Source organism: Sceloporus occidentalis, unplaced genomic scaffold (assembly GCF_023333645.1).
Source record: "Sceloporus occidentalis isolate IW3139 unplaced genomic scaffold, rSceOcc1.0.p SCAF_258, whole genome shotgun sequence".
Lineage (NCBI taxonomy): Eukaryota > Metazoa > Chordata > Lepidosauria > Squamata > Phrynosomatidae > Sceloporus > Sceloporus occidentalis.
Window position 1 is genome coordinate 173782 of NW_028317238.1, and position 27435 is coordinate 201216.

Below are 27435 nucleotides of genomic sequence, written 5' to 3' on the forward strand. Positions count from 1 at the left end.
TATAGGGCCATTGGAACACAGGAGTGATGGGAGTGATAAAGGGCCATTGGAACACAGGAGTGATGGGAGTGATAAAGGCCTCTGTACGCCTATGAAGAGATTCCATAAAAAATCAGCCGTTTCCAACTACAGTAGTCATTTACGACATTAACCCCGCCTGTGCTGATATTTCCGATCCATTTCATGTTATTTTAATGGACAAAACTTGATTTTCTTTCAAAAACAAGGACATTTTTATTAGTGACCCCAAACTTTTGAACGATAGTGTGTTCGTGCATGGAAAGGGTGTTTATAGATCTAAAGACAAAGTAATATATATTACAAAGATCTGCACTAAATTTACTATTTCAAAACATAAATAAACGACTGAACACATATACACTTTTATACACTTAAAGCAATAAAAAACAAACACAAATGACAGTCCAAGCATTCTTTGAATCGGTTGTTAAGCAAGACGGGCACACGCAGGATGGCACGGCACAGCGATGGCTCTTTAGGGGGCTGCAACTAAACGGCGCAGGTTACCGTCGCCAAACACTGACTCTCAAACCTCATGCAGGCGTGAAATATTAAAGCACGCGGGTCGCGCCAAGCACTGAAACAGCCAATCGCGGTGATGGTTATAGAGCTGATTGTAAGAAAAAAAGCAAAATGGAGAGGAAAGGGCAGGCTACAGCTGTCGGGGGGGAGGCAATGGAGGGCTGTGGCAGTCTAGCCACCGGGCTATCTACTCGCTTTATTAATATGGTTCTAGGGTGAAGATTTTTTTTTAAGTTGTTGAAAAACACGGATAACGCCTTTGCATCGCTCCTCTATATAAAAACTATGTTTTTGGGGAATATGTCCACAAGCTGAAATTCTGGGTTTTACACGCCCCCCCCCTTCCACCCATCAAACCTAATTAGTATCCAGGGTGCAAATACATAGCCCCCGATGAGTGAGAGTAAATGTATCAAAATCGGGAGAATCAAAAGATTCTGTATCAATTTCCATGTCTTGATGATGTCACCTTTCCATAATAAGTATTTTACAAACACAAACTCCTGTGCAATTAAATGCATTGGAAACAGACCAGGTGTCTTCACATGGAAATAAAAACAGGCTGGGAAAGGTTAAACATGAATGTGCCATATACCTGTATTTGCCGCGTGTCCCTTTAAAACATGTGTAAAGTTCTACGCACATCTACAAACCATACAAAAAAGTATTTCCCATGGGTGCTGCAGTCAAACAGAGAAATACAAGTTACCTGTCGAGATCTTGGTCTGCCGGGAGAAAACTTCCTTTTGGTGATAGCTGGCTTACCCATGCCGATTTTTGGAGTCACGGATATAAACGTCGTTGACAAGGCATTCCCTGCGCTATAACTATGGAGCGGCGTATGACTCTGAAACCCGTCGGCAGAAGAATGAAAGTCTATGGAGACTGCTGGTGAGGACGACACGCTGGTCTTACTGGTATCAACAGATGGAACGGGAGAATCCAGATCCGCAGGCGACTTTAAGGTTTTGTCCCCCGACGGCGAGCTGGCTTCGGTAAAGGTTTCGCTAGTAGGGGTGGCTTCTGTCTCCAGGAGGTCCGCTCCCTTGGAAATCAGAGGCTCTTCCTTTTTTGCTGAAATGCGTTCGTGACCCCCGCCTAAATCAAAGTGCTCATCACCATTAGAACAAGCTTCATTCTTGTTCTGAGACGTGGGAGGCTCGGGCGAGTTAAGTGAAGCCTCTAAGACCGGAGAAGAACGTTGCGGTTCATTTTTATTCTCGGTGGGGGACTCTGTTCCAACCTGCAGGATCTCATTTACTCCTGGGGTAAGACCAAGCGGTCGTGACGTGCGTGTCTCACACCCAGGGTCCCCGAGGTCCTCCGCAGGGACACTGGGCGCAACCTCAGATGGTGAAACGTCCATTTCTTCTGTGTCATCGCTTTGCAAGCTCCGTTCTTCCAACTGCTCCGGTGTCGCTACAACAATAAAAGGAAGCGTATTAAGAAAACATGAACGTACAGACGGAGATGGAACATAAATGTATATAAACCTTTAGAAACAAAATTATAACCCTAGATTCAAAACATAACAAAATGCTTTAAATATAACGGTGGTCCGAAGTATCTTTCAAATCCATGGGTAAAGAATTTTGAATATTGCAGATAGTTAAGATTAGCTAAGAAGAAGAAAAAAAAAGAAAAAAAAAAAGTTACCTTCATTGACACAAACGGCCGCAGAGTCTCTGGCGATATCCTGGTTAAGTGCTTCGTCTTGAAATGCATTTTTTTCACCCGTTTCCACTTCCATCTCTCCTGTGCAAACTGTAAAAAATAAATACATTTAAAAAAAAAAAAGTTCTGAAACCCCCAATTTATACCTTGTGCGGACAAATTTCCACAGTGGAACGAATACTAAGCCACATCTGCAAACTGACACTTTTGAAAACCTTCATAAATTATTACTGACAACAATTGGTGTGGATTAAGAACTAGTTGGTTGTATAAGATCGCTGAGGAAGACCCTCCTTTCCGCTTGTTTTTATAAATGAAATGTTATTTACTTGTTATGCCCTGTTTATCCATTGTACAGCGCTGAGGAATATGATGTCGCTATATGAAACAATAATGTTAAATAAACTAGCTATTATCCATCTCTTACATATATACACGCACAACCATTCAAAAGTTTGGGGTCACTTTAAAAATGCCCTTGTTTTTGAAGGAAAATTAAGTTTTTCTCATTAAAAACATGAAATGGATCAGAAACCCAGCACAGGCAGGGTTAATGTTGTAAATGACTATTGTAGCTGAAAACAGCTGACTTTTAATGGAATCTCTTCATAGGCGTACAGAGGCCTTTCATCACTCCCATCACTCCTGTGTTCCCAATGGCCCTTTATAACCCCCATCACTCCTGTGTTCCAATGGCTCTTTATCACTCCCATCACTCCTGTGTTCCAATGGCCCTTTATCACCCCCATCACTCCTGTGTTCCCAATGGCCCTTTATAACCCCCATCACTCCTGTGTTCCAATGGCCCTTTATCACCCCCATCACTCCTGCGTTCCAATGGCCCTTTATCACTCCCATCACTCCTGCGTTCCAATGGCCCTTTATAACCCCCATCACTCCTGTGTTCCAATGGCCCTTTATCACTCCCATCACTCCTGTGTTCCAATGGCCCTTTATCACTCCCATCACTCCTGTGTTCCAATGGCCCTTTATCACTCCCATCACTCCTGTGTTCCAATGGCACGTTGTGTTCGCTGATCCAAGTTTAAGGTTAAAAGGCTAATTGATTGAGAACCCTTTTTGCAATTATGTTAAAATGTCCTTGTTTTCCATGAAACCCCAAAACATTTAAACGCTGGTGAATTTATATATTTATACTCGCAAAAATGCTGTCTTTATATTCAATTACATGCTTTAGTTCAACTCTTACTCTTAAATTGTACTAATTTTACACACACATTAACACTTTGGCAATACACCTACTATAATAAGTACATAGTAGACAAGCGCGTCAGGGACGTTTTTTGTGGGAGAAGGAGCATGTCTTTATCTGGCACCGCTTGACACGGTTCGATATACTTACTAGCGCCCGACTCAGCGATCTCCATTACAATACAGTCCTCGCCCGTCACCTCCTCGACTTCCAGCTGCTTGCACAAGGAACACACGTAGTCTTCTTTTAAATGGTCTTCTACATCCACTTCTGCACATTTTTCACAGTCTAGATGAATCCACCTAAGTGAGGGAATACCGTTACCACGGGCTATACCGATCAAACACCCTGTTATTAAAGAACGTCTATAGCTGGATGGGTTAAAGCCGCTAAAAAGAGATTCCATTGGCTCTGTGACTTTTATAAAGACCCCCTTTACTAATGTTGCAGGAGGTGGGCTCGGGAAAAGCTAATGCTAAGAAATACCAAAGTATACAGGTATTAGATATAGAGATATGGATATAAAGCCAGACCGGTTCAACGGGGTACCCAATACTAAAGAGCAGGTAATATCTCTGCATCGCCATCTCATCAGTTAAAGAGAAAGATAACTTTTTGGAAGCGGGATACTGACGGGACGGCCATCCTCACACGACCGAATACCTCGAGCAGCACAGATCTTGCCGATTAACGTTACCTTTTGCACGCGTGACAGTGCAGCGCGTGTTTGTGAGCGTCCGGCTGGCAGCTCTTCTCGCAGAGCGGGCACAGAGCGCCGTCCTGCGGCTGGAAGCAGCCATCACAGATTAAACAGTTGAGATGCCACAGATTGCTGGTCCGCGTCCCGCACTCGGCGCAGATCCGACAGTTCTGCAGAGAAACGGCAGCGGCTGGACGTTAAAGGACGCTTTCACGGCAAAGCAAGGACTTACCGGGTAAACTACGTCGCCTCACATTTATTTTTATTTGAGTTAAAAGTGAACGACACGTACCTTACATTTCCAGCCATTTGTTGGTACGGAGTCCATGACAGGCCGCAAGCAGAAAGTATGGTAGCCTTTATCACAAGTGTCGCACACAAGCATCTTATTGTCATCTCCAGAGTGTCTGAAAAGATAAAGATTGACATTAACTACATAATTAAAGGTCAAATCCCTCAAAATAGGGACACCACAACACTCTTGGGGCATTTCACAGAGAATACATGATGCACAAAAAGCCAAACAGTAAATGCAAGAAATAACTAGGAACAATGTAACCACCAAAGGAACCCGCAATCAGTATCCCTTTATGTTTCTTATAAGAATAATCTTAAAACTTTGCTCCGTATTTGGCCCCACCAAACTTCGGCAGTGACACAGGGGGGCCGGAAACGTCTGCGAGCGTTACCAGGGCGGAGGTTATATAGGGTATCGGGAATGAACGTTTCACTTACTTGCAGTTTTGGCAGATTTTGCAGTCCGGGCACTGCCACCCGGCTTGTTTCAAAGGAGTGACGGCGATGTCCAGACACATGCCGTGGTAATGCTGGCCGCAGGTGGTACAGTAGAGCTGGTCGGACAGGTCGCCGGAGCCGTCACAGAGCGCACAGTTGGCATCATCTTTAACTGAGGGTTAAAAGAGCATAAAGCAGCAAAGATAAAGTCCCACGCGTTACGAGTCTAATTCACAGTAGCCATTTCCCCTGGGATGGACTCTGTCTGTTGACATGTTTCGCTCGTAGGAATGACACGCAGCCGGGGGACCGACGAGCCCTGCACGGGGTGTGCGGCAGAGATATATCCTTCTAACCCGGTCCCCATTTTTAAAGAACGAGCTTTGCCTATTTTTGGGGGTTCAGATACTCACATCTCTCAGGAGCCTGGTCGATGTGCTCCGGGCAGAGAAGGGAAAAACACGCGAGATCCTGAAAGGCGCCGGCACCGGCAGCACAAGGGTAATGGTACGTGTGCGGACAGCTCTCTTCACAGCATTTGATAGTAGCTCCAAGGTGCTTACAGTGTGCACATCGCTATAAAACAAATCAAACACTAAATCTACATGTTTGACGGCAGGATATTTTACTGAATTGTGGATGCATTATGATTATTATACTTGATTTATAAAGCGCCGAGAGATTCTGCAGATGAAAGGGTTACCGGCTGACTAACGCGAAGCGATACATCAAGCAATGCCTACAATCATTTATATAAATATATATATATATATATACACTATATGAACAAAAGTATTGGGACACACACTATATGGACAAAAGTATTGGGACACACACTATATGGACAAAAGTATTGGGACACACACTATATGGACAAAAGTATTGGGACACACACTATATGGACAAAAGTATTGGGACACACTATATGGACAAAAGTATTGGGACACACCTTAATTATTGAAATCAGGATTTGGGCCCCTTGCTTACAGTGAAGGGAAATATTAATTCTTCAGCACATCGAGACATTTTAGACAATTTTCTGCTTCCAACTTTGTGGGAACAGTTTGGGGAAGAGCTTTTTCTATTCCTGCATGGCTGCCCCAGCGCACAAAGCAAGGTCCATAAAGACACGGCTGGATGAGTTTGGGGTGGAAGAACTCGACTGGCCGCACAGAGCCCCGACCTCAACCCCATCCAACGCCTTTGGGATGAACTGGAACGGAGATTGCGAGCCGGGCGTCTCGACCAACATCAGTGTCTGGCCTCACAAACGCTCTACTGGATGAACGGGCAACAATTCCCACAGAAACTCCCCAAAATCTTGTGTAAATCCTTCCCAGAAGAGTGGAAGCCGTTATAGCTGCAAACGGGGGGGGGGGGGGGGGGGGCGGGGCGACTTCATATTAATGTCTGTGTATTTAGAATGTGATGTCATCAAAGCCCCTGTTAGTGTAATGGTCAGGTGTCCCAATACTTTTGTCCATATACAGGGTTTTTCAGTGCGTGCATCTACATACTTTCCATGGAGCAAATATCCAGTAATAAACCAGTTATTACCAGTAATAACCCACAGGATATCTCCCCATCTCATCGTATAACTGCAGCCGGTGCCCAGACTCATTCGTTTTGCACATTTCTAAAGCATGGCGCACATTACGGACAGTTCGATAAACTGCATTACACCGTAACGCAAACCTGTGCATCAACTGTTCAACACCAGAAAACTTTATCAATACCAGCAAAAACAACCACTCGAAAACACACCAAAAAAAAAAAAAGCGATAGTCACCAAGCAAAGAAAACACAGCAGAGTAAGTGGAAGGGTTAGTGGAGAATGCGTGCTCCACAAGCGGCGAGGAGCCGGTGGTAAGATTTCCGGAGCCGAGGTTCCCCGGCACAGGGACCGATTCACCGCTGCACAGAATATAAAGCCAGGAAAGGCAAAACCCTTGAGTCTAAAGCTCAAAAAACTCGACTTTCTGCTCGGCCAAAGCTGCCAACACAACGTCAGAGTGTTTAACGACCTGCGAGTTCGGTACCTGCGAGGAGCCATAACCGTTTAGATAATTGGGTCCCGTAGATTAATCGGCTCGGATTTTTCTAGCCATTTAACAAAGTCCCCGAACAGATGTGCGGCTCCGCAAACTCACCCGGCCTTCATGTTTACAAAGTGTGATGACATTTTTACAATTATGCATAATGTGCTCACGCGGTATTAGGAGGAGACATAATAATTCCTTGCCATCTGCTTTTTAATTCTGCATAAACTCGCTCCGCACGGTAAACTAATAAAGCTTTTCCCGCAGACACCTGGGAATCGGGTCAAAAACCGGGGAGCGGTGCAGCTTGCATTTATAAAAAAAGTACTAAACAATTTGAACGTTTCGGTCAGGGGCCGGAAAAGTTACAACATTACTGTCTGCTCTAACCAAAGGTGGCTCTTTAACCCTGTAAACAAAAAAGACAAATTAAAGGGACACTACCCTGATTCGTGTAATGGCTGTAGTTATAGAGGCGTTAACCCCCTCAGCACCCCCCAACAATGTAACTGCTGTAAAAGCTTGGACTATAATATCTCTATGCAACATTCACACTTCCCAGCTGTCTTGTTTTTCACAGGACAGTCCCGATTTTTGGGCAGTGCAAGCCGCGGGGATTACATTTTAATTTAGAATTCATCGAGGTCCGTAGTTTTGCAGCTTAAAGCAAATTCTGCTTCAACAGGTTGCAAGGTGGCTGCCAAAGTCGTGCTGCTCTGGCCCCGCCTCTAACCACACCCACAGGCACACCTCTACCCAGATTCCTACCCACACATAAAAAACACCTCGAGCCCACCTTGTAGCCACGCCCCCAGCCCACCCCTAACCTCACTAACCCTCTATGTATTTATCTATATACCTGTTTGCATGCAGCTTATCGCAGATACTGTAAATGTACCGTCAGCAGGGAAAACACCATATGCTATAATCATGCGTATCGGGGACGCCGACGAGATTAACTGCCTGCTTGCCAATCAAAAGTTAAACGTAGAGGATGTGGAGTGTTTTATTACCCCGGTGCCTGGGTTTGGCTGACATTTCACAGCAGACTAGCCGCGTTACCTGCCAATCGGAGTGTATTTAATGGGCTGATGCGGGGAAGGGACTGGGTGTCTGGCTCCGAGCGTTACCTGGCTCTCCCGCGCTTTAACCTTTACGTCTCGCACATGGCTGAGCACGATGCCTTCTCTGACCTTTAAAGCTATCAGGCTAAGCCGCGTAACCCTGCTAACAAACCCGGGCACCATACTAAAACTCTTCTCATCTCAAAGAACGAGCCTATTGTCAGCTGACAGGTCCCTTCGCTTTAATATGGGTCGTGTCATTATCCCTGAGGACGGCGTACATTAAAGAGACAAACACAAGCCAATAAGCTGTGAGATCACCCAACTACATCAGATATCGGGCCAGCCATGGAGTACGCACGCTATAGATCACTAAAATTATATCTATAAAGCGGCCCAGCGAGCTCCAGACCCCCCTGTGCATGGATAGCAACTCCACCAAATTTCAATGAGCACGTTTCAATGAATCATTGGGCCACAGTGGAGGCTGCAGCTTCTACCTCGGGTATGTTTTTACTACTCCCTGTGTTTTTTTGGCTTCCTGAAAGTTGAAAGATTTGGACAACATAAGAATATACAGCATTCTGTAGAAAATGGACGATAATATAAATATTTTTTTTGTTTTAGTTTTTGTTTGGGCTCCCCGCTGAATAGACCTGCTAAGAAGTGACTCTGTGCTGCAGCTTCTACCGTTAACTGCCGCTGCTGGATACACGTGAGCCTCCACCTGTAACACTTCAACGGAAAAGGTGGCGAGTGGAGCAACACCGCTCGAGAAATGTTCAGAGTGAGAACCGTAAGCGAAAAACCACACAAAAGAACGGGGAAGGTGCGAGCGGCAGGAAGCGCCATCGCCCGCGAAACGCCGAGCCGGCAAACGCTTGTCTGCTTCCCTGCCTGGATACATTGCAGAGTATGTGTCTCGGCAAACCAAGCGCTGGGAAGCAGAGCCACAATTACATGTTTAACCCTTTACAACGCGAAAAGCCAGAACACACAAGCCTTCGTCTACACGTGGGAATCTGTAGGTTGTATGAAAGGGGTTAAACTATCTGAAAAGAGTGCAAAAGGGAGGAAAGAGGAAGAAGAAAAAAAAAAAAAAAAAAAAAAGGGAACTGTCCACACAGTTTTCTTTTTTTTTTTTTAAAGTGTGTACTGGACGGCGACTCACTTCTGTGCTCCCTGAGACGACTGCTCTGTCCACGTTGACCAGTCCCCGATCTTCGGTCGGATAAACGCCTGGTGACCATTCCGCACAGCGGTGATGAGCCCAGCAGTGACCTAGATGAAGAGACCAGGAGGTTGGGTTATTATATTGGACGAGCACAAAGTATCAGAAAAAACAAAGAAATCAGGGGAGACATCTTTAATGTGCCATTGGTGAGGGGTGGGTGCCAATGCCCCACAGCCTCAGTTAAACTTTCTTCTGCCGTTTGCTGGGCACCAAAAGGAAGACTTCATGCCTTTCTAAAAGAAACACGGCAGGTCACAAGAAAGCAGGCGGGGGTTGGGCTCACGCGAAAGGCACTTAAAACACCTAGAACGCCGGCCACGGCTACTTTTACCTGTCGACTCAAATAAGGCTTGGACACCGACGTCATCTGGCAGGCCAACCTGACACAGCTCATCCCAGGATTTGCCCGTCGGTTCGTCAGATGCGGTTTGGGTGCTTACGGTCGTAGACGTGACATCGTGCGATGGAGATTTTGCTCTGGGAAAGACAAAAATCACACAACTGAATCGCTGACTTCAATCAGAGCGAGGAAACGTTTGCCCCGGTAGTTTCGGCTTCACAATACTATATTTATATATAATATATATACAGGGCTTGACAAATTTGTGAATCTCGGCGCCGGGTAAAAAAGTTAGGAGTCAGGATTTTTTTAAACTAACAGTTGGTTAGGAGTGATCTGATCATCGTCAGCCCACTTACTAAACTCACAGCGTTTGACCTGGAAGCACCCTGGACTTTTCAGCTCAGTGCTGTATTTTTTTTTTTTTTATTGTTTTTTTTTTTATATATATATATATTTTTTTTTTTTTTTTTTTTAACGCTTTCAATGCTGATGTTCCATTGGAGCACAGCATTGACAAGCTTGTGGGGACAAACGTTAACCCCTGCAATGCCACGAATGTGTTATACACAAATGTGGCATTGAAGGGGTTAACGCTGCACTGTCGCTCTCATGGAGCGATCAGGCAGCCGGGGGGTGTTGGGGCTGCTCTCCACACTCATGTGGAGACCAAAGAACCCTCTCCCCCTGTCCCTGAAGCTGCCTCTGGCAGCTGGGACGCAATTGCTGGTCTATAGAGCAGCCATTGCAGGGGGGAGTCTCTGATGACTGCTGTGGGCTTCCATGCCTACAGGAGTCATCAAAGGGCTTGTGGGGGGGCTCGTTTTTGATGTTGCTGGTCTGCCTGGGCTTCCAGGCAGACCACCAGCAGCAGAGCCCCGTACAAAACGGGAATTAACCCCTAAAATGCCGCGACATTGAAGGGGTTAACGCTGCCCTGTCGCTCTCATGGAGCGATCAGGCAGCAGGGGGGTGTTGGGTCAGGTCCGAACACTTGTGTGGGGACCCAATCAACACTGAACCCCCTTTCCTGAAGCTGCCTGTGGCAGCTGAAAACGCTATTGCAGGTTTTCCTGCAATCGCGGTTTCAGCCTACAGGATCACTCCGTGGGAGTGATCTCTCAGGCTCGGGGACAGGCTCTGAGTGGCTGTGCTGTCTGCCCATGAGTAGTAATACCACGTCAAGGCTTCAACCCTAATTACTGATCATTCACACGCCTTTCATATCTCCATTCACTCGCAGTAGCACACACCATACTTTCCCCTTACAATCCCAAAGAAATGATGGTAAAGGAAGAAAAAAATCACTTTTACAGCAAAAATAAGTTTTGCAATAAAAACGCAAGGCGCTCCAGGGATGAGATGGTTACTCACGTACCGCACAGGCTAAATGGCTGATTTTAATAATATTTGCAGTTCATCAGGATTTCAAAAATTGCCTCCCTCTACCGTTGGCTAAATTTAACCCCATGATCAAAGGGATCATGGGATTAAAAATTAGTATCGCCCATTTTTAAAAAGGGAATGTGACTTTTTATAGCTATATGATCGCTGTGGTACCATTGGCTACCACAGTGATAATTTAGCTAGAATACTTACTTACTTTTTTTTTTTTTTTTTTTTTTTTTAAAGTTGAACTAATTTATGTTTAAATCATTTTTTTTTTACTTTTTTTTTAACGTAATTTTTTAAAATTCTTTGGACAGGTGAGATAATTACCTTTCCAATGGTATATGTTAGGGGTCTGTAGCTGCTTAGATGCCTGAGATACAGGCATCTAAGCAGCATGCCCACATACCGCTTTAACTGACAATTGTCAGTTATTAATAAAGTTACGTGGTGACGTCATTGCGCGAGACGTCACCGGGCAGATCGGGTGGCCCCGGTGATGCCCTTCAGTGTGAGGGGCAGATCGCCGGGGTAGGTGGTGATGGAGGTCCACAGACCTCCATCAAGGTAAGATAGTGCTAGTGACGGCATGGTGCCGTCGTTAGCACCTGACTGGGACTGCTAGCGACGGCACCATGCCGTCATTAGCAGTCAAGGGGACTGTCCTGGGTGGCTCCAAATTCGGCGGGGGGGGGGCAAGGAATATCCTAGCTGGGGCAATTGCCCCCCCTTGCCCCCCTGTAGCGACGCCACTGTAACACATTGGAACGCATAATACTGGCTGCATAAGGGTCACATTTCACAGGAATGGCGAGCAGAGGGGCATATTCACACCGATGAACGTTTCGGCTCACCGAATCCATTACGAAGAGACAACCCGCAGTAAAAGCTTCTCACACAAGGACAGATCTGGCCCCGTATGATGCATAGTTCAATCAATGAGGCGAGTTCCATGAAATCTCACCATAGTAACTATGCTTTATACAGGGCAGGGAGCTGAGACATTAAACTCACTGGGGAACGCTCGGTTTAGTGAATAAACCCAAAGCCAGCAAGCTTCTTGCAAGACGTCATGACTGTTTATGGGTGCACAGGCGCACAGACAGAAATCAGAAAAAAAGTTCTAAAACAAAAGCTCTGCTCTATTACCAAACTTTTTCTCTAAAATGCATTAAAACACCAATAACCTTAGATATGCTTTGGCCCAATAACCAAAGGCTCGCATTCTAATATGTTTAAGAACTTGGTAATAGGAGATGCGAGCGATTTAACGAGTGCCGACCGACCGCTCCTGTGTTTCAGTGATGGTTGGGGGGGGGGGGGGGCGCAGGAAAACTGCCGACACAACGATCAATGGCACAATAGGTCAGGCCACAGACGAAACTTTCCGCTGCAGCTTCTCCTCTTGCATGCACAAAAACTACTGACACTGATCAATGGCACAAAACACCAGACCGCCGAGGATATGTTCTGCTGCAGCTTCTTCCCAAGGCAAGCACATACAAAGTACTTTAATATGAATTAAATTGGCGAGGCTGTCTAGGTTATTAGAAGGAGGCGAACAAATCACGATATTTAAACTTTTGCATCTGGAAAATAAGACGTATCTGTATTATAAAACGATTATAGAGATGGTGTTAGTATGAAGGAGAACAGTCAACCGGACAACACTTTATTTTTATTAAAGTAAATTAATAAAATCAATTGTTTGCCAGAAATTTTAGATGAAAACATTCAGTGTTAAATAAAATAAGGCTGATTGGGTTTAAAGGTAAAGTAAAAGTAGGGTTATTATTTGTATCATAATCATGGTTTAGTCTTTTGAAATAGTCCTTAATCAGCATTCTTTCGGGGTTTGATTACTTATCTCGTCTGTCGGCAGACAGGAACAGTGCCGGGGGGGGGGGGAGTATTATTACCCCAAAGGGTAACTTACAGGATGGTGCTGACCTCTGCGTGTTAGACCACACACCATACGTGGCGCTCGTGGTCGGGAGGAAGGATATTACCAACTCAGCACTAATACCATGGAATTTATGAGCTTTCATAATCCGGGGGGTGGGGGCTCTTTAATTAGCGTTACTATCCTACGCAAGTCCCTTTGAAGCAATAAGCTTCAACACGGGGCAAAACACGCTCATTCCCCACTGTTTTTTAAATGGCACATCTTGAAGGGTGTACTGTACACAAATTCTCCTACCCCCCCCCCCCCCCCGACATGATAAATTCCGTGATATTATGAAGGACTGCTCGGGGAAATAGTGAGATAGTTGGCATGTTTATTAGAAACGAGGAATGCGAACAACAGATGAGAAATCAGATAAAATGCAGAAAGAGTTACAGACGTGCCCCCGCTGGAGAGAAAGCGGTTACCAAAAGCCAACAATTTACTCTACCCCTGGCATTTCAATGGTTAAAGAGCAATGTAGAAGGTTCTGCCCCAAAAGCCAAATACGTGAAGAGAGAAAAAGTCGTTTAAATAACCATCAATAATCCATAGTGCCAGCAAACTAACAATCATATTTCTGCGCAGCCGACCCCAGCCAGCAGAAATGGACGCCCTTCCCCGGACTCAACAAAACCATTCAAATCGGGTAAAAAGTCAGAAACAGCCTGGGAAAAGGTAACAGAAATCCTGGGAAAGGAATCCAGAACGACCCCGCTGAACGACTCGGACAGACTAGAAGGCAGCAAATAATGGACAAAGGACAAGGACCGCAAAAGGCCAGCAAGTGACAAGCGTGCATTCTGCGTGACGGACTCGGCGGACAGACAGGTGACAAATGGGCCATACTATGGAAAACATTAAAAAAGCCCCTGCTGGGTGACAGGCGACCAGGGGCCACATTACATATTGCAAGGCTGGATTACATATAAAGGAGATTCTCCGCACAGGTGACGCGAGGCTGGGTTACAGACCACCTGACCAACTGAAAAGGTTACAAGATGCCCGAATTCTGCGGGTTTTCCCCGGAATGCACGTTTACGTAGAATATCTTAACTAGAAATGTGGCGTTCTCTGCTCACAGTCAGACGTATAGGAAGCAATATAAAACAGAAACAGATCACCGATGTGTGCAAGGAGCGCAGGTATCACATGAAAGCAACTGGGCTGCCGATGATGGAAGATGGTTATAATAATAATTATACCAACTATAACATAATCCTTTAAAAATGTGTTTTATAGAGATCCCAAGGTCCTAAAATCCCACCCCCCCCTAAGGTTAGATGAAGATGGGAACAAAAATGTGACAAAAAAATTAAATTATATATGTAAAACAATTTAAATAAGCTTAGATCTGCTTGTGCGGGGGAAATATATAACATTTGCTATAGAATTAGTAAGGTTTTGCTGGTGGCTTCTTACCCCCACAGTGACAGAGAACAGTGTCTGGCAGCAAACAAGGAAAAAAACAAGGGGGGAGCCGTGTCTTCTGTTATTGCTTCCTTCCACCCCACCATCCTGACGGTGGCAGCTCTCCAGCTCAGCCGGCCAATCAGAGGAGAGCAGCACAACGGAGCCTCAGTGCTGCGTCCTGGCCAGCGGCCACCATCTCTCGGGGCGATGACATCAGCAGCACACGGGGACACCGGAGCCGCGCCAAGACACATCAAGCCAGCCTTTTCTCCGGGGATCACAGGGGCAACCAAATTCAAGAATCTGCCCATGTATATGGCCGCTATTCAGTGACATCACCCTTTGGCGACATGTCCGCGCCAACAGCAAGCCACGTCACCACGAAAGGGGTAGAAGACAAAAAGAACAGAAGAAGAAGTAGCGGAAAGGACAAAGCCGGACTTCACCTGTTACAATAACGGCGTGAAGGGACTTGAAGTAGGAATCGGGGGGATACAAGGTTCCTCCAGGATAGAGGAAACAATGTTATTTGTCAATTTGTGTGTTTTAAAAGGATAATTCTGATTTACAGGGTTAGGTCCCCAAAATAAAAAGGTTTGGCAAGGACCTAATTAAATGTATTATTTTTTTTAATAATTATAACTACGGATATAACGGTGGACTTCTGTACAAGCGTTCACAGGGCATTGTTCATGACCCCCGATTTATCGGTGTCTACAGCCTAAAACTAAGCCATATACATTTAGTATTGCCAGGATATTTTAGGCAGGTGGGGGAAAAAATGCTGTAAAGTAAGAATTCTTTCAAAAGTAGAAATCTTAGCAGTTAATTTTTTTTAGCATTTACCAAAATGGAAAGCAAGTAAACAGAAGAAAAACCTAAATTTAATCATTATTTGGCGTGACCACCCTTTCCAAACATCTTGGAGAACCGCAGCTCTTCTGTGGATCTAGGCGCCTCAGTAAGGTTTAACGGCGCGCCATTACGTAGGACAGTCAATCCACCCAACATGGACATAAAGACTCAAACATTCTAATCCATTTTGGAAAAAATCCATGCATATTAAGGCAATACTGACCCCCCCTTAACCCCTTCACATTTTCAAAGGCTGGCCAACAGTCAGGGGCCAGACGATCAGGTGAAGGAGGGCCAGACGATCAGGTGAAGGAGGGCCAGACGATCAGGTGAAGGAGGGCCAGACGATCAGGTGAAGGATGAGACACAGACACGTTGGCAGCAGAGAAGGCTGCCAATGCAGATCAAGAGCCAGGACGTTCAGCAGCAGGTGGATCGCCCCAGGCACCATATAACTCCAGAAAAATGCACCGACCGGTTAGCACACAGTAGCGGATACAAGGCATCAAACATGTTGCTTCAAGAGACACACAAAAACACAAAGAAATGCTTTAGGGGAAACCGAGCTGTGCCGCCAAAGAGCCGGCGGATTGGGTACTCGTCAAACTGCATGCCAGCATGACTGATGTGGCCCTCAAGGGTCCCCGGCAGCGCTACCATCCTGTCTGAAAGGGCCATACTTTTGACGGTTAACTTGCCCATTATTCTTATGAATGGTAGACATAACGCAGAAATGAAGCCATCTAGAACACTAAACCCCGAAAAAACAATCAAAAAAACCCATCGGGCTACGTTCAGTATAGTGTGTTTGTAGATGTTATGGCTGCACTTAGTATTGTGGGTCCAAGCATTAACGTTCATAAAATCCCAGGGCATATGCGGGTACGCTGAAGAGTAAATGAACTCTCTCTCTGGCATGGTAAACTTTAGCAGATCTGTCATTTTATTCTTTCCTTTGATGGGTTAATTAAAAAGTTTGTCCCCTGGGCCTTCGTGTCATTAAGAAATCCCTGGGAAAAAAATATCCGAAATTTCTAGTGGTGTATTTAAATTTAGACTGTTTTAAATTCAGAAGAGGAGGTGGAACAGCACCTTTAACAAAGTGTAAATATTACTGGGAAGATTGACTCTTCGGGGGTATATTATGGGCATGATGCGCCCGGCTTCCAAACCTCATATAAGCCGCATAAAGAAGGTAAGCAGCAGAATGATAGAAGAGTTTGTCTTTTAACAGAAGCCACAAGAACAGGCAGAAATGTCTTGGGGTGGACATCGATTTGTGACAAATCTAGAACATTAGCTTCCCGGTGTGAAGTACTTTGCTTTCCTCATTCCCTCAACGATTAAGCAATTAACTGGCCCCAAAAATAAGAATTTAATGGACTTTGATAGCCAAACTTTGCCCATAGATCAATCTGCCCCCCCCCCAAGCAAATGTATTGAGGGGTTCATCAGAATCTCCTCTATATATATTAACACGGTTTTCTCAGCCCCCAACTTCTTGGCTTTCAAGAGTAAATACAATATATATATATATTGTACCCCGCAGCGCTGGGCCCAATGCCACGGCGTATTCTGTAAATAGCCGCCGAAAATCATTTGGCCCGCACGCTCTGCCAGCCTCAGAAGTTCCCCCGCAAACACAAACTCTACCCGACGCAAAGAGGGATTTACTTTTAATTTAACATCAAAGTTTAAAAGCTATTAAAAAATTAATCAAATAAGTCCTGCTCAGCCCGGTCAACAAATAAAAGCACGTTTCAAACGAGCGAAATGCCCCAGGCGCCGCTTCTCGTTGGATTGTGTTTAACGCTCCGTTCCCCTTCTCCTCCGTCACGCGGTGCAAGGGTTTTTTTGGGGGCTGCACTTCAGATATAGGTTTCCAAACTGCATGTTCCTCCAGGCGGGCTATAAAATCCATACAACCTATTGTACAGCGCTGCAGAATATGACAACGCTATATATATATATATATATATATATATATATATATATATATATATATATATATATATATATATATATATATATATATATATATATATATATATATATACATACATATATACACTAAAATAATAAATAGCGGCACTTCACGAAGCCAGGCACCGAGACGAACACTCGCATAGGGGTGCAAGTAACTCTAGGTCCCTGTTTCGTCCCTTGGGCATGTTATGGCAATGGGGGCTCTACTGGATTAACGTACAATATATAAAGTATAAGTGTGATTTCGGGTTGTCTGCTTAATCGGCGACGGCCACGCCAGGTCTGCACGCGTATTATACCTCGTTAATTCTTAACAGACAGAGAAAGGGGTCTGTGCGCCGCGGAATCACCAACGCAGACGGAGAGATGCAGACCAGGCCGTCCGAGGACACGGTCATCCGAACGCGGTCCTTTACTTACTGCGCCGTGATCTGTAAGTGCTGGGATCGTGCATCGTGTTTAGAAACGGCTGGATTGGCAGCTCTGCTGGTATTTTCCATAGAAACCAAAACCGTAACTCCTGTTAATAAGCTGTAATCGCACGGCGCGCTCTATTCCGCCCCATCTAGTCTGCCTGTGACTTTTTGTAAACCAGTCAATGGTCTCGTCTTAGATTCAGGAGTTGTAGGTCTACCCCATGCCTGTTTAATACCCTCACTGTATTACCCTCTACCACTTCTGCTGGGAGGCTGTTCCACTTATCTACCACCTTCTCATTAAAAGTAAAACTTTCTAACGTTTCTCCTTATTTCAAGTAAACGTCCCTCCTGTACTCTCTCCAAGTCGTAAATAAACATGATCGGACTGTTCACCGTATTCTCAACCGCTTTATAAGATTCCGGGATACAAAACAATGTCCCGCAATCCTTTCTGCAACCCAGATCCCAAAGTTTGGATCTTCTCCGGGGCGCCGGGACACTTAAGGATCCCTGTCCCTGGCAACTTGTGATCGGCTGCTGGTGCGAGCGGATGGTGAACCGGTACACGGTCGCAAGGCATCGCGTCGAGCACTCGGCGGGGGGGGAGCCGCTGATGAATTTACCACATCAAGATTTTCAATTACCATCACAAAAAGATTAACTAAACAACTCGGCGTGAGACGCTCGCGTTCCGTTGGAATGAAGACTCCTTAGTCAGGAGATTTATAGTTTGCGATAATTAAGGCCCGGCGTGCTGATTTTTATTCCCGTCAGAAGCTGTGCGGAGCGCAATAAACACTAAAGCTGTTAACGAGTTTCAGACACGAAGCTGCTGATTGCAGGCTAATCGCTCCCAATCCTACCGTTACCAGAGCGATACTAAAAGTATACCGACAGCGCCAATCTACCCGAGATTACATCCAATCAGAACGCCGGCGCCAATCTACCCGAGATTACATCCAATCAGAACGCCGGCGCCAATCTACCCGAGATTACATCCAATCAGAACGACGGCCCCAATCTACCCGAGATTACATCCAATCAGAACGCCGGCGCCAATCTACCCGAGATTACATCCAATCAGAACGCCGGCGCCAATCTACCCGAGATTACATCCAATCAGAACGACGGCGCCAATCTACCCGAGATCAAATCAGATGGGTCTCCGACACAAAACCATAAAGGATGCCAAAGAGCCCGGAGTACAGCGCACCCTGAATCAAAGTTTGACGATTGCCGCAGGTTACGCCGCACACGTCCCCGGGGCCGCCGGGAAGGCCAGACACCGAGCACGCAGCCGGTTTCATTCACTGTGTGCCGCGTTTTCTTACACCCGCGCTCATTAAATAACCAAATGCGCTCATAAGACTCTCAGGGCCCTTCCTTAGGGATGTTTAAGGGCCAGAAATAAGACCCCAGGATTACCCAATGATGGAGCTGTGCCCGGTAAACGGATGGCCCTATCTGACTGTGTGTGACTATAAATAATAATTTATTTACTGTCTGATGAAGGACTTCCAAGAGACAACTGGCAAGCAGATGATATACGTTCAAAATGAAGGCTATTCCATACAGGGTTAAGCGCTGTTCAGGCACACAAATGGTTAATCGATTAATACCCAACCCACACATCCTTCGCCTCCATTCATATGATGGGGCACTTGCATAGTGTCAGCTTTTCCCCTTTTTTGTAAAACCAACACTACCTGGGCTGCAACTCCACGTTAAGGCAAATAACGCTGTGTTCCCATTTGTATTACACTTTACCAAAAGGTTTGGGGTCACTTAGCTGTTTTTATGGAAAACACGGAATTTTTCTGGCTGTAACAATTGCAAAAGGGGTTTCTAACGATACAATTAGCCTTTATAACTTAAACTTGGATCAGCGAACATTGGAAGACAGGAGTGATGGGAGTGATAAAGGGCCATTGGAAGACAGGAGTGATGGGAGTGATAAAGGGCCATTGGAACACAGGAGTGATGGGAGTGATAAAGGGCCATTGGAACACAGGAGTGATGGGAGTGATAAAGAGCCATTGGAACACAGGAGTGATGGGAGTGATAAAGGGCCATTGGAACACAGGAGTGATGGGAGTGATAAAGGGCCATTGGAACACAGGAGTGATGGGAGTGATAAAGAGCCATTGGAACACAGGAGTGATGGGAGTGATAAAGAGCCATTGGAACACAGGAGTGATGGGAGTGATAAAGGGCCATTGGAACACAGGAGTGATGGGAGTGATAAAGGGCCATTGGAACACAGGAGTGATGGGAGTGATAAAGGGCCATTGGAACACAGGAGTGATGGGAGTGATAAAGGGCCTCTGTACGCCTATGAAGAGATTCCATTAAAAGCCGTTTCAAACTACAATAGTCATTTCAAACATTAACCCCGTTTGGGCTGGATTTCATGTTATTTAAATGGTCGAAATGTACTTTTCTTTAAAAAAAAAAAAAAAAAAAAAAAAAAAGGACATTTCTAAGCGACCCCATACTTATGAACGTTGGTGTATAATTCTTTATCTCCTGGCAGTCTGCCCGCGTTACAGAACACATCACGCAACTCGCTTGCAACATTACCGGCTTTCATGAGCAAACAACAAAATCACAGGCTAATGCACCTAAAGAGAAAGGAAGACAACGCAGCGCGTGTCCCGGGAGAGGAGAATAAACCGTTTTTAAAGTGACCCTATTATATTTTTAAATAGCAGAAAACCGCGAAGGACAAAGCAGAACGGTACGTAGAATGGTGGTTTGTAATACGGAGTCCAAAGACTGGCCGCATATACAGAAGGACCCGAGGAAGCTCACATCCCATCACTAAAAGATCGCCACACAATGACCCATTTTGGATCTAAGCCACTCTGAGGTTTATTCACCAAACTGAGCTCACATGGGATACGACCCTCCGGACGACATATACATACATACATACATACATACATACATATTACAGGGCAGGTGGGGAGAACTCCCTGATCCAACTACGCATTAAGCTGCTTCTTACTGGTAAAGCTCTCCGAGGCTGGCACGTCTCAAATGTAAACGGTAGGCTAGATAGGAACCGCGTTATCAAACTCGTTCCACTGGGTTATACAAATTAACGGCGGGACACGTCAGCCTAGCCAAGCTAATGAGAAATAAATGAGCCAGATAGGAACACACGGAACGTTTAAGTTGCCCAAAATCCAAGAACTAGCCCCGCAAATATACTTCAAACAGCGACTAATGGATCTGCTTTAAAGAAACCCCATGACGCGGCATTTCATCATTTCTCTGTCACATTACACATCATGACCTCGTGTCACAGCATCGGGAGACCGGTTAGATGAAAAGGACATTCCAGTTGTTCCCAGCACGATATACAATACGGCGTCCGGCTCCGCAAGGTTCTTACAAAGACTTGATAAAAGCGAAGCGGCCCAAGACGGGCCGACAAGTAACTTACTTTTTTTGCTTCGCGGCTCGGCCGGTGGTTTTGCAGACTCCGTCGCCATCTTCGGGGTCTCTCTTTTCAGGCCGAGTTTTCCAGGGGAGGATATAGTCTGGCGTCGGACTAAATTGCTTTAATTCTCCTTGGCCCAAAAGGCTTCGCTCACCACAGTAACAGAAGGCGCAAAGTTGTTCACTGAATAAAAAGAGAGAGCATCAAAAAAATGTTACACAAAAACCAATGTAATTTGGCACTAGTTACACAAAGAACACAATGTATCCCACAACGTTCCGCTTGTGCTGTGTGTTAGAAGTTAAAGGGGAAGCTTGCTGACCCATGTAGCCCCACGATCGTTTGTTCTTTACCTATATTAGAAAGAAAGCAACAATGCCACTTTAAGGAGAAGCTGCACCTGCACAGCTGCAGCGTACCACCCCATCCATGCTCCTCACTGCTTATGATTTCCTGAAGCAGCTAAACTGTGACTGGAAAGTGCTTCCCTTGAAGCGGCCTCCCGGCAGAAGTGGTAGAGGGTAATACAGTGAGGGGATTAAACGTGAATAGGATACGGCTCCTGGATCTAAGACGAGCCCAATGACTGATTAAGGTCCGAGATGGCCGAATAGGTCATGCTCAGTACCTGTACCTTTATAATATCACCCCAGAGTTAACATACGAGGCACCATAACGACTTATTAAAACGTCACACAGGAGTTTGCGGCCAGGTTTTACCACTCAGCTCACTAGGAGTGACATAAAGTGTGCGGGCCACACCCAGCCGCCCCATGTGACACCAAATGGGCGGCTCCCAGACTCCCAGAGACAAAAAAAAAATAAAAAAATAAAGATTCCTACGAGAACGAGAATCGGGGGGGGGGGGGGATTTCCTTGTGTTGTTGGAAAAGGGACTGTGAAATTGAGAGATTCCTGCGGATTACTTTACTTTTGTAAATTTTATGACTTTTGTCTATGTTCTCTGTAACCATTATTTTTGTATAAAGCACTGTGACTTTTGCTCAGATTAAATATAAAATTAGTTCTGCCGTTGAGCTCTAATTTTAAACTCAGTTTTCGGGGATTGTCGGATTATAATTTAGAAGTTTTACCTTTTTGACTAAAAAGGCATCAGTTAACCCTAAAGAGAACTTGTGGACGGCAGCAAATGTTTTGGGGTCATGGAGTATACAGGTTTGGGGTTAAGGTGTAGTTGCGCTGGGTCCTGCCGCTGGTTTTCCCACTAACCCTTTCATGCCCAGATTACCCCTTAACATCAAGGTGAGAGCCGGCAGGCAGGGGGTGGTGGTTCGTGCTGCTGAGGCTTCCGCGACAGCTCTTATTAATAATAAAATATTTTTCCCAAATATTTGAATAAAATCGGGCAGTGGTTGCAAAGATCTTCATCTCGTTTTCATAGATGTGAATGGATTTGTTTGAAAATACTCCAGAGCCCTCCCAATTACCAGCCACAATTGGCCGGGCTACCGCCTGGGCTCTCACGCTGACCTTTACTAGCGATGTTAATCTGAGCACTTGGTGGACGGCTGTCCAGAAACAAGCGAAGGCCACCAGGTCACACAAGGTGAGAAGCTGCATTAAAGCTGATCGAGAATACAATAGAGGCCGAGATCGCCGGGGATTTCATTTCACCCGAATAGCAGATTAATTCAAGAGACTGAACGCCGCACTGAAAATGTCACAGAAAACACGGTTCATACCCGCCGTCACATTCTAAAACGCTACGTGACTAGTGCAGAAAACACATGGTGACAAGAACCTGGAACCCAGCGATATCAAACAATGACTTCAAATACATACATACAAGGGTCCTCAAAAAAAAATTTTCTTCAATCACTTCCCAGCGCTGCACACAGTAATATAACCCCCCCAGTGCTATATACAGTAAGTTAAACCTCCCCAGGCGCGCTGTATACAGTAATGTCGGTCAGTGACAGAAACCCGGTTTTATCTCATTTTTGTTCCAATAAACTCCCTTTATCTGCAGACCTGGAGCCGCCGTTGCCGTCAGTCATGTGATATTTTGGGTGACTTTCCCGAGCTGATGCTTTATGGCGATGCTAATGAAGTCTGTTCCTCCATAGACTTTCATTAAACAGAGTGTCCTGGTGGGTAATTAAGACTGAGCCATTCTATTGTTCCCCACAGGCAGTATGATAAGGAGTGGGGGTGTTTAGTAGTTTGGGGGTCAGATAACAGAGTGAGAAAATGGCTGATATGCAGCTGCCTGAAAACATTATGAAAAAAACAGAACTTCTTTAAGAAGCCCAGCTTCCTTTTCCTTGTGGCCGCGCAGCACATCGTGCCGCCCGATCAGACACCCATCGTCTCATATTTGTTAATGATGGAGTGGGTAGAATATTAGTGCATACGTGCGATAAATTAATTGTTCACACACGCCAAACAAAAGAATCTAAAGAGGACGGTGAAACATTGTAGGCAGTGAGGGCGCAGCGCCTGCCTTCCCGGTTCGGTAATAATCCTAGAGGCGGAAGCGGAGACGCACAAGTCACGCGCTCGCTCGTCACGTGCCCAAGTAAACAGATCACATCATACACCGGCAACTTAGCATCATTACACCCGTATAACAGCTGTAACATCTTTACACAAAGCCTGTATACACAGACAGGTGCACTCCGTGCGGTGACGTCCGACGACTAATCCGTGCCCTGCAAGCGAGAATTACACCTACATCACTCTGCAGCGGTGGAAGGAAACGGCAGAATGCCCCCGTCTGCATTTGCCCCGTCCCCTGCCCCACCAGTCCTATCGGTGCACAAGATGGACACATCCTTCATGCCCGGGATACGTTCACCTCCAGCCAGCTCCAGCATCGGTACTGGGAACGTTGCCACGTGTGTAACATTCTGCCAGACCGCAATGTGTACACATGCCTTTGTTGGACCCACAATAACTTACGAGTTGGATAAATATAATATAATTACACACACGTATATATATATATATATATATATATATATATATATATATATATATATATATATATATATATACACACATACATATCTATATATATATTAATAAAAACTCTGCAGGACAGATTACTCTAGCTGTCCATGACACAGGCAGAATTGTATTTAAACAAATATCCATTGGGGGCTGTCAGTCTTCTGTGTGCATATATATATATCTATACATTACCAAAGACAAATCCCTTTGGATGAACAGGTGGACCTCACCTTATGCATAAAAAGTCCATTCTAAAGGGGGAACAACGTCTTTCTCCAGGTACGCTGCACAACCACGTGTGGACCCCCCACCACGCAACTGCGCAAGGCGTAGAATCAAACACCATGGAGCTTAGGAGGCTGGAGGGAGCAGTATTCAGCATAATGGAATAGGAAAAAATTCTACTCCTGTTTAACATGTTCGAAAACAATGGGGTAGAGATGGGGGGGGTCTCCAGAACTGCACCCAATACTCTAGGTCAGGGGTGTCCAAGTTTTTTCTGCAGTGGGCCACTTCATCAGTATTGTATACATGCGCGGGCCACACATTTTTCACTGTGAGAAAATACGGCCTTTAATAAGATATGCAGATTAAAATAAAGTAAATGACACAAAACCTTTACTTTTCCTCTCACTGATTTCTGGGCCTAGAAAGGTTTGTGACTGCAAATTCAGGATAATTAAAAATGAAATAGTTCTATTTATTCTAGGAATGCACCAAAATCAAACTTCTGGACCAAAATATTCACTTCAACCGAAAATGATCCCCACCTTTAAAAACAATAATAAAAACTCACAAAAAATAGCAATATGACTTGGCATGATAGGAGTGTGATTGCTAACAGCATGATGGGACTGTGCTTGCTGTTAGCAATCATACTCCTATCATGCCAAGTCAGCCAGTACATGCTGGTACAGGGTGGCTGTAAGTGATGTGCAGACCCCATATTGCTGGCAGCATCAATACACAAGAGGGCAGCTAGCTAGGTTTCAGCATGTACTGGCTGACTTGGCATGATAGGAGTGTAATTGCTAACAGCAATCACAGTCCCATCATGCCTAGGTTCCAGCACTTACACATCCATGCTATCACACACACACACACACATTCATTCATTCATTCACAGATTCATTCCCTCAATCATGCATACTCATTCAAACAACCTCTGCCACCCCCTTACCTGCACTGCAGCTCATCGATGCCACTCACAGACTTCAGCAGGGGGCGCAGCCTCCCTCTGCGTTCTCTGGTACTGCACAGAGGAAGCAGGACTGGAGCAGAGTCATGTGATGTCACGTGAACTCTGCTGGGTTCTGCTTCCTCTTTGCAGTACAAAAGACCCTCCCACTGGTAAGTAGCAGGGCTTGAGGTATGGCCCGCGTAAGATCGGTTGCCCTGGCTGCCGATCTTACGCGGGCCGCACCTCGAGGGCCGCATGTTGGACGCCCCTGCTCGAGGTGAAGCCTAATCACAGATCTGGCAGAACCAGCTCCCTCTGCTACTAATGCCTCTGGCTATACAACCCAGCACCCTGCTTGCTTTTTCCAATGCTTTATTGTACTGACTGCTTACCTCGTAAAAGTTTTTGCATAATATAATGTTTTAAGGTAGCTGCTAGCAGTCGGACGCTCGGATTAATGATAGCCTACGTAGGAACGGACTTCATTAGCATTGCCATAAAGAATCAGCTCGGTGTGGTGTTTGTGCGGGGACAGCGACCAAAAATATTTCTGTATGTTTCATACTAAAACGAAATGTTTGTTCATCATAATTTGTTTTAATAAATCCATTGGTCATACTCAAATTTACAAATTTATAAAATTAACACATATAATCGGCCCAAACCATACTAATCAGTGATTTGGGGTTCGAAAGTATCTCTAACCAGACTTACTTTGTATAATTAACCACCTAACTGTTAGGCGCACCTCTGACACCCTTTCACACCAAGATGTCCAAGTCGACACCAACAAGAACTTTCAGAAGATCCCTCACACCCAGAACCCTTCTCTAAAGCCAAGGTTAGCCTTCTAACACACATACCTGGTTTTGGCTTCAACTCCAACAGAAACGGTGGAGAGCTCAGACTCCTCGGAGAGCGAGCGCTGGAGGGGGGGCGTTAGCTGGTCGGTGCCGTCGGCCCCAGTCTGCGCTCCATCCCCTGCAGGCTGTTCCTTGACGTCTGGGGACAAGAAGTAAACCCAAAGTGAAAACTGGATCATAAATACGAAGCACAATGTTTAGCTCCACCGATTCTACAAAACCCCCCGAATCACAAGCCCAACTCGCAGAGTTTTCTGTGCGTTTTATTTTTTTACTACTATTCACCACAATTATGAGTACTTTTTCTGATAGCTTCTGATGCTATAGGTACAGAGAGCCCTTCCCCCGCATCATGGAGTACCACGCATTACCCAACGACTACAAATGCCGCTGCGAAAACCTGAGCCTCAAAAACCATAGAACCAAAGTCTACATTCACTGCCACTTAATGCTTTCTAATTATTGAGTAACAATAAAAAAATAAAGTCTGAGACATCCCTGAGAAATTCCATTAGTTTTCTGTTACAAATCATTAGACGGCCATGGATACCCAGCCAAAAAAAAGGTGGGGGGGGGGAAAGCAGTGAATATTCTTAAATTCATTAGTTTAATAGCCTACAGAGAGCTTTTACCCTACAGAGGAATACCCGGGGGCGCGACTATCGATGGCATGCGCCTATCCAGGAATGTTCGCGCGTGAAGAACGAGACAGCGGGTAGGAAGTTACGCGTTCAACGTGGATCATCTGTCGAGCAGACACGGGGTTGAAGAGGAAGCCCTGTCTGTTTTGTTCCGTTTTTCCTCTTACTGGAAGGGAATAGATGATTTTTTTTTTTTTTTTTGCTAACTTTGCATATTGTTCGGTTTAAAAATAGCGGTCTTTTGCCACTAAGACAATGTGACTTCCATTCAGCATATAGGATAGGCCTCGGGGGGGGGGGGGGTGAGATACACAGTCCCCTCCAAAAATATCAGCGGTAAATACGGCTGTGAAAAACATTTCTTTGTCGTTTAACCTTTTGATCTTTTCTTTAAAAAAAAAAAAACAAAAAAAAAATGCACACGAAAATACTCTGCTCTCGTGGATATCTAACAATTGCAAACATGACCCAGGTTTATCCAAAAAATATAAAATCCACACCAAAACAATCACGACAGAAATTCACTTTTCCGTCTGTTCCCAATTGTTCCTTTCCACCGGGTTCCCAGGGCAGATCGTGAGCGGCCGCCTGGAGACAGGTACACGCGGAGCAGACAGCAGAACTCTTTAATGTACGTAAGCATTATATTGTTTTCTCTCCAACGGAAGAGACGGGGCGACAGTTTGGAAACGACACCTGTCAGGCGGTCCGCGGCATACACTCGTCTATTTCACCACGAGGCGGTAAACGTCCCCGGGTAACGCGTGACAGCGGCGTCTTCCCA

The 27435-nt window shown here is 45.4% G+C and overlaps 1 protein-coding gene across 1 annotated transcript in view; it reads right to left on the reverse strand.

The window, feature by feature from the left end:
• LOC149275905 (histone-lysine N-methyltransferase 2C-like) overlaps positions 1 to 27435 on the reverse strand; it is an 83764-nt gene that overhangs the window by 34492 nt on the left and 21837 nt on the right. The window contains exons 3-13 of the mRNA XM_089504151.1: positions 26011 to 26149; positions 20998 to 21177; positions 9534 to 9703; positions 9140 to 9249; positions 5279 to 5441; positions 4866 to 5037; positions 4423 to 4537; positions 4128 to 4300; positions 3581 to 3732; positions 2200 to 2307; positions 1253 to 1962 (exon numbers count right to left, since the gene is read on the reverse strand). Coding sequence (XP_089360277.1) covers positions 1253 to 1962; positions 2200 to 2307; positions 3581 to 3732; positions 4128 to 4300; positions 4423 to 4537; positions 4866 to 5037; positions 5279 to 5441; positions 9140 to 9249; positions 9534 to 9703; positions 20998 to 21177; positions 26011 to 26149 — 2192 coding nt within the window. The remainder of the gene's footprint in view (positions 1 to 1252; positions 1963 to 2199; positions 2308 to 3580; positions 3733 to 4127; positions 4301 to 4422; positions 4538 to 4865; positions 5038 to 5278; positions 5442 to 9139; positions 9250 to 9533; positions 9704 to 20997; positions 21178 to 26010; positions 26150 to 27435) is intronic.